Source organism: Diabrotica virgifera, chromosome 5, assembly GCF_917563875.1.
Source record: "Diabrotica virgifera virgifera chromosome 5, PGI_DIABVI_V3a".
Lineage (NCBI taxonomy): Eukaryota > Metazoa > Arthropoda > Insecta > Coleoptera > Chrysomelidae > Diabrotica > Diabrotica virgifera.
In genome coordinates, this window is record NC_065447.1 from 176645626 (window position 1) to 176654272 (window position 8647).

The following is an 8647-nucleotide window of genomic DNA, read 5'->3' on the forward strand; positions in this document are numbered from 1 at the left end:
CTTTGAGTGAGTATAGACATAAAGTTGAACAGTTTCAAGATAAGCTCATTGAGTTACAGAAAGATATTAAAGTATATCAGGATTTAAGAAAAATTATCAAACAATTAGAGAACCTACATATTAGCGATAGAACATATCCACTAGGACATATTCAACCATGGACGATAACACCACCAGCAGAAACATGAAAAATGAAATTAATAATATATTCGCATTGACATGTTTAATTTTAATGCCTGTATTTATCTTAATTTTAAAAATTATTTTCAAAAAAATTGTAAATAGAGGATTTGACACGTAATATAAAAATTGATGAGTAAATAAGGAGTTTTAATTAAAAGTCAATAGTTTTTATATATTTTTATTATAAAACATAATTATACAGGTAATATCGTATTACAAAACCATTGGCGTAGTCGATCCACATTTCTTTCGGTACATAAAAACACTCCATTGGCGTGACAGGGGTTTGCATCAGGAGCAAATTTACAAACGCAAGGCGTATAATCAAATTTGCAGACATCAATAATTGCAGGAAAAACTCCAATCATATTACATTTCTGTTGTAAAAATCTGCTTTTTTGTTCTCCTCGAACGTAAATGTAATCGGCAGCATACAATAACTTGGATTCTAGTATTTGATTTATTTTGGAATATTCCACATCACCATTGGAATACCGAATGCCATGCACGTTTTTCTCCAAGAAGAATACTGTTTTCTTATCTTGATTAGTTAATGAAGTAAACGGTTGCGGAGACGTAAATATGTAATGATGTCGTTTAAAACCAATTTCAATGCTGAGTTCCTTGGGTACAAACCATCCATCTACCATAAATCCCTGTATGTCAACTAAAGCAATCCTCATGATTAAGCGTGATGATTGATACTGAGTGACATACTCTTTAAACCTACTTAAATAATATTTTTGATAACTTCTGTTATAGGAAAGTATTCGAGTAGGCTGTCGTGAACAATTAAACAGTAGGCTCGAGTGCCTGCCGGAAAACCTTCATCTGCTTCGATTTCCAGTTTAACATCAACGGTTCCTGATCTGAATGACGTATCATCCTGCTTGGAACAGTCAAAAACAAATAAGGCATATTTCTTGAAAGCAGCATAATCTAAGATGGGATGTTTTGTTGAGGAAAGAGTATAACTAGGAAAGAATTCCGTATAGTTATAGTGAGCTATAGCATAGTCATTTTTTGCAAAATCCAATTGCATTCTCTCGTTAGGCCAGTATTCTCCATTAATAACCAATCGCACGCTGGACATTCTAATGTGATCAAATAACGTTGGATCAGCGTGTATGTCATCTCGTTTAGAAGTTTGAAAAGCCACAATGACATAGCGTGGGCGTTCAACAGATGAAGTTGTCTTTACACTCCATATCTCGCGTCGAGATCCTGACGTAAGTGAAGGTTGTTCATTGAGCTCCCATTTACGGAAAGGTATAGTTATCGGCACATTATTCTTAATCGGAGTCATTAATTCAATTTTCATATCATCATTGGGAAAGACATGCTTGACCTTGAGTTCCATGCTGGAAACAGTTAAAGATACTGTTGTTGTTGTTGTAGCATTAGGTTCTTTCACTAGAATACAGTCTCTATCATTGCGTGCTCGAACAAATCGAAACACTTGACGGCCATAGGTTAATTTATTGTAGTCGTTGAAAATGTTGAATATATGTTTTATCGGAATCAGTAGACTAAAGTTGTCTCCCGATATATGTGGATTATTCGGATAGTTCCATCCTGCAGTACTGAGAAACTTGGAATCTTCAGGAGTATAACATAACAAACTGCGAATAGTGCTAACTACACCTGGGTCTCTAACTATTTCCATATCATGTGAACTTTGGATATACGTACATGTATCAAACAAGAAAGCTCCAGCATTCGGTGCAAGAGAAACCATGCCATCACCTACTTTCTCTATACTTCCTTTAATTTCCAACAGCGTTTCGTGTATCGCAAAAAATGCATCTGATTGATTTATGATAAATTCGACAACGTCACTATTATTAAATGATTTGATGTATGGTGTATATGTCCGAAATTCTTCTTTTCTAATAGTATTATCGAAGAGAGGTTTTTGGTAAAGATCGAAAATATGAGGTTGAGGCTCCTGCTGTTGAACCCCCCGTCGAATGTATTGACGTTTTGACATCTTTCAGCTTTAATCCAATGGCAACAAGAAAGGCTTTATTGGCGGCAGACACGTCACGTCGCATGCAGGATCTGTGTGAGACTAATAGATATTGACTTGTAGAGTTTTGTTTTATAATTAAACCCATTTATATCGTTTCCTTAAAATCCAAATGGAGCGTACTTTTCTCTCCTCTAAAATTGACAGGTCTTAATTCCTGATCGACTATACTAACAGTAATTTTGGTAATTTCACGTATACTGCTGCTTATTGGTATGTATATAGGGTTATGAGGACGTTCATCAATAGAAAAACCTGGATCAACATTTATCGGAAAATGCAGAATGGTGTGTACAGGTCTGTCTTCGTAGAAGGCTCCTTCAGTAATGTTGCATTCAAATAGTAGACTTGATACTTTTATAATATTTACAGGTTGGTCTGAAGAATGCATTTTTCCTGATGTTAACACTCTATTTGAGGAGAAACCCAATAATTTACCAAGACTATCTTCTTTCTCGAAAGTAATGGTATGATCTTGACAGAAAATTTCACATTTAAGCGTATTGTTGTTCGGTTTTAAAGTGAACTCCTGAACCGAATTGTATATACCCATTAATTTATTTCGAATGTATGCTTCGATATCGGTAATTTCATACGATCCTGATGGAATTTCGATATAACGCAACTTTGTACGATCATTCTGCTCATAGAAATAAAACTTTTCACCATCAATGTTTGGAATTGAATTAAATGTATGAAATCCCAACACTGCTACATAATACTGCCGTAGCGGATCAAGCACAAGAGGCACTTGAGGAGTAAACGAAAACTCGTTTGTAGTACTTGTTAGGGTCAATAATCGAGACATGACTGATAGGAGGTAAAAGGTGCAGTAAGTTAAATACCAAAATATGTTAAACATTTCTTTATTTTTCTTAGAATAATGTTACATGTTTTTCTTGTCTTATTTATATTTTGTTCATAATACGGTATTCTACAAAATACACATACACTTTCCATCGTCCCACAAACATCGCACCATACGTGTTTCTTATAGTCTTTCTTGCAAGGTAAATAATATTCTAGTGCATGGCGAATATCTTGTGGTAATTCATACCAGACATCAGCGCTTATATTTTCCATTATACAGAAACTTTAAGCACAAATGTCCACAGTTTATTTGGTTATAACTTTGATATTGATCGTTATTATAGACAATTCTTCCACCATTCAAATAGGAAACTAGTTCTTGAGGTGGCTTCAAGCAGCCATATGAATCAAAATACTCTATGTCTTTGTTTATCTTTCTGTAAGCTACCCAATGTGTACCAGGGTTTGTTGAAATGTCGAGATTAATTATAGCACATTCATGTTTACGAGGGTTACGAGGTAAATTATCTCTCATAAACACACCACGAAAATTTGGAATTTTAAGTAGTTTAACAAATTTATTCAAGTCCACATTGGTTAAAGGTCTATTAGGTAGCTTCAGCGGTAGTTTTTTGACTTTTTTAAATATAATCCAAAGCCTCCTTTAGCGTTTTTTCGAAGGTATAATCCTTTGCCTAGATGTTCCATAGCTGTATTATGACGTTTGTCCTCTTCTAGTTTCTTTTGAGCATTCTTCGAATCAATTACAGTCTTTGCGATGGCACTTGCACCACCAGCCAAACTACCAAGAGCTGATAAGCCTGCAAAGATGGGGATTAAAGGTAAAATACAGGAGCGTCATTTGAAATTTTGTTTGGGGGGGGGGCAAGCACTATATATATTATACATTATATATGATGTTATGATGAATATTGATGTATTTTTTGTAAATTTCAGTCATTTTTTAGGGCTAGGGGGGGGCAAATGCCCCCCCCTGGACGCCCAAATGACGCCCCTGGTAAAATACCACCAGATTTTGATTCGAATGGAATGATTCTTGGAACCCGTACATTTCTTTTCCCACCTATATTCTTCACGGCTGTTCTAGCTGCTGCAAGTGCAACTAGAGCTGATTTACGCAAATTTGGTGATGGAGGAGTTCGTTTCAACGTTCTGATAATTGGTTGTAGCACGTGTCGCTTAAATGAACCAACACCTTTACCACGTTTCATACCCATACCTAGTTTTCGTTTAACTTTCATTGCTGTAGTAGTCAACCAGGCAGTGGCTTTTTCACTCAAAGATGCGTCGTTTGCTGTAACTCGTTCCCACGCTTTGTTTTCCAATACCCAATCTGCTTTATGTCTATCTTTCAATGAATTACTATGAGAATATGCAATATCATGATCTCTCGCAGCTCGATCTAATGGATTTATCCCTGGATCTCCACGAGCTAGACGTTTCTGTAATTTAGTTCCAGGTCCTAGATACTGGTAACCAGGGGCATGCAATTCAAACGGTATATTGTTGATCAGAGAATTCAACACTCCTTCACCTTGAACGACTAACATTGAAATGAATCGCTTCTTGAAAAATTTCTTTATATAACCAAGCGTATAAAATACATCTTAATCACAATATGAAGGTCATTCAACAAGATAAGACACTAGCAGTGGAGAACTTGGATTTTGTCGATAACGTGGCAAGAATCAGTAAACATGGTGTATTGCTACCACATTCTTTTCGTGCTATCGTATGTGGCCCAAGCGGATGTGGAAAAACGAATGCTATGCTGGCATTACTGTTTGATCTAAATGGCGCTAAATTCAAAAATGTTTACGTATATTCAAAATCGTTGTTTCAACCCAAGTATCAGTTTTTGAAGGAAGTGTTGGAATCTGTGAAAGAGGTTGGCTATTTTCCATTTAAAGACAATGATGACGTAATAAGTCCTGACGAAGCTAAACCAAACTCAGTATTCATATTTGATGACGTATCTACGGATCCACAACAAACAATACGTGAATATTACTGTATGGGAAGACATAAAGATATCGATTGTGCATACATATGTCAATCATACAGTCGAGCAGGCAAACAACTCCTGCGTGATAATGCCAACCTTATTGTATTGTTTAAACATGATGAGCTCAATTTAAAACACGTCTTTGATGATCACGTCTCACCTGACATGACATTTGTTCAATTTAAAAAAATTTGTTCTGAATGTTGGCAGGATAGGTATGGTACGTTCGTAATTGTTAAGGATTTCGATATTTCTAACGGACGATATCGTTTAGGCTTCGACAAGTTTATAAAATTGTAGTTATGATCGAAATACACGCATTCCATAACAACATGTTAGACAAAGAGGTAGCTGCACGCAAGCGTAAAGTTGCTGAATTAGCTCGAGTCATTCGCAAAAAGTATTTGGCATTAAAGCTAGGTAGGACAGAACAAGACGAGACGCTAAATAAACTCTTTGAACCCATAACTAAACCACTAAAAGATATTGCACAATCCTCACATCATGCTATTAATAAGAAGCTTAAACACGTCAAAAAGGAAGAGATGAAATCAGAAGAAGAGGTGAAAAAAGAAGATAGCGATGACGATGTTTTTTCCGATACAGTATCAACGAATCATGAAAATGAAGATTTAAAACAATATAAAGAATTAAATAATACTGAAGTTCATCACAATTCCATAGGCCATCTTAACGGTGCAACTGCAGAAAAATATCTTAATATTGTCAAACCGTTGTTTAAACCTAAAAAAGCAAAGAAGCAATCACCGAAAATTAAATCTACTAGATTAAAGAAACTGTCTCTCGAAGGTCAAGAGAAAGCGACTCGTTCACCACCGAAAACTCGGTCTACTACATCAAAGAAATCGCCTTTAGAAGTAGTAAAAGCAACTCGTTCATCATCGTCAGCAACTTCATCTACCTCCAAAGGATCAGGGTTCATCGATGCTTCTCATTTGATTTACAACGATAATCCTATTGAATATATATATTGGGATGATCCAAATGAACTATGTGATAGACTCGAATTGTTGATTGCTTCCCAAGAAGCAGGAAACACATCCCATAGTAACGAAATTGTTGCCATTATCAACGAATTACGTGAAGCAGATATTATATATTAATGTTAGGTCAGATTAGACATCATTTCCAACATGAGTGTTGATAAGTTTGGTCGTCATCATTATCGTTCTAATGAACAAGCTATTCAAAAGCTGCGTGAAGGCTTCAAACAATCCATTTTAGATTTACAAAACCAGATACATGCAGTAAATAAGGATATTAAACGAGATCCTCCTGTATCAGGTATACATCTTTCCAACAAGAAATATGTAGATGACCACATTGCAAATATAAAAAATTTTCTGCGAAAAGAGATTACCTTGATGCAAAAAGAATATAGTTCAAAAGATACTCAACTTGAACAAAAAATTTCTGACTTTCAAAACTCCATCGGTAAGATTGAAAGCAAGTTTAATAAAAAAAATAATGAGTTATCTGATGCAAATAAACTGGCTGTCTTGAAAATATCTGATTTAACAAAAGAAATGAATGATTTACAAAAAGCAGTAAGTATCCAGAATGCAATAAAACAAGAATCTGTTGGAGAAAATACCGTGACAGTAGATAGGATTAACAAGGCATTGAATCTACAAAAAGCTGCAGAAAATACCTTGACAGTAAATAAGACTAACAAGAGAATAAATCAAATGTTGTCCTGAAAAATAAGTTCCCATCGAAAATACTTAATAAATCAAATGTAACCTACATTACAGAACGCAGTAGATAACATTACTTCATGGGACAATCGTCTTAAGTTTAAATTCGTAATGTCTAAAGAAAAACAACAATTGGTCAACGAATTACATAAACCAGCACGAAAAAATTATCCTCGTCGACGAACCGTCATTAAAGGACTAGATGATTTATGGCAAATGGATATTGCTGAGATGAGATCCTATGCCAATCAAAATAAATCTTACAAGCTCATTCTTGTCGTAATTGACTGTTTTTCAAAATTTGTGTGGACTCGACCATTAAAGACAAAAACAGGGGAGGAAATAACAAAGACGTTTGCAGATATTTTAAATCAAACTCAACGAGTTCCGAAAAATTTACAAACAGACCAAGGTACAGAATTTTTCAATTCCAAGTTTCAAAACCTCATAAGAAAACATGGTATTAATCACTATAATACCTTTAGTGTTAAAAAAGCAGCCATATGTGAACGAATTATTCGAACATTGAAGGAAAAACTTTACAAGTATTTCAGTCTTAATGGTACTTACAAATGGATAGATACATTGCCTCAAATTACAAAAGACTACAATAACACGAAACACAGCAAAATTCGACTTAGACCTATTGATGTTAATAAATCTAACGAAAAAGAAATCTTACGAAAATATTACACTCACTTGAAAATATCAGGTACAAGAAAATTGAAAGTTGGTGATATGGTGCGTATTAGTAAAAATAAACACCTTTTTGATAAGGGATATAAGCCAAATTGGACAACAGAACTATTTAAAATTACTGAAATTAAAATAACAAATCCCACAACATATTTGATTGAAGATATGACTGGAGCGCCTATTAGAGGAGGATTCTACGAAGAAGAATTACAGAAAACAAAAAATACAGACATTTACTTAATTGAAAAAGTATTGCACAGACGCGGAAATAAGATGTATGTTCAATGGCTGGGTCTCGATAGTAAACATAATAGTTGGATTAATAATAAAGATGTGGTTTAGTACTTTTTAATGCGAATGCAACCTTGAAGAGGAGGGACGCAATATAAAAGACCGCTCAGCAACCTCGCTCTCAGTTAGTTCACCTCGCTCTTCAACATGAGTTCTCAAGATAGTGGTTATAGTTCATCAAGTTCTATTGTGGTATTCGATGATTCATCAAGTGAAATCAATTATGGTGCCGAACTAGACCAAGTTTTAGCAAAATTCGAAGAAGCTGCGAAGAATGAACCATACTACTTGTTAGAAGCCTCATTTCCACTAGATAGTTACATAATTAAAGTTGGTCTATCTCCAGCTAGACAGTTTACGGCATCTGTCATTTTATGTCAACATGCCATAAAAGAAGAATTATTCGACGGTCGAAGAATTAGTATAGACAAATTTGAGTGGAGTGACATAATTAACCTATTTTCACAAAAGATGAATGATTTTTTCTATGCAGACGAGTTTGATCCTGTCGAGTTTCAGTGTGGAGACTACTGCAAGATACGACAATTGGTGTTGGATTCAATCAAGTTCCTTGTTATTGAAAAACATGGTGTGGAATACTATTTAGATGAAAATGATGTTACGCAAATTCTACAAGTACACCACAGTATAGTGACTCATCGCATATCGTTGTTGGAAAATTTAAACTTTCATGCATATTATACAAATGTTGTATATTTTTTGCAACAGAATTTTTGTACAGATACTAGTTTATGTGGTCCGTTTGAAGCTATGACTGCGTTTTGTGAAATTTCTCCAGCAGATACTTTGTTAAGCCATGCTATGAGAGAATATGTATATTATTATAAAATTAAAGTTGTAAATGACTTGAATAACTTTATTTGTTAATAAATA

The 8647-nt window shown here is 34.7% G+C and overlaps 1 protein-coding gene across 1 annotated transcript; it reads right to left on the reverse strand.

The window, feature by feature from the left end:
- Positions 1–913: 913 nt before the first annotated feature.
- LOC114330650 (uncharacterized) lies at positions 914–2173 on the reverse strand. Its single transcript, XM_028280056.2, has one exon. It carries the CDS (start codon positions 2171–2173, stop codon positions 914–916), a length of 1260 nt encoding a protein of 419 aa, XP_028135857.2.
- Positions 2174–8647: the final 6474 nt, after the last annotated feature.

Excerpts from the sequence above, each read along its gene's own strand:
- LOC114330650 (XM_028280056.2), bottom strand. The coding sequence starts at position 2,173 with ATGTCAAAACGTCAATACATTCGACGGGGGGTTCAACAGCAGGAGCCT.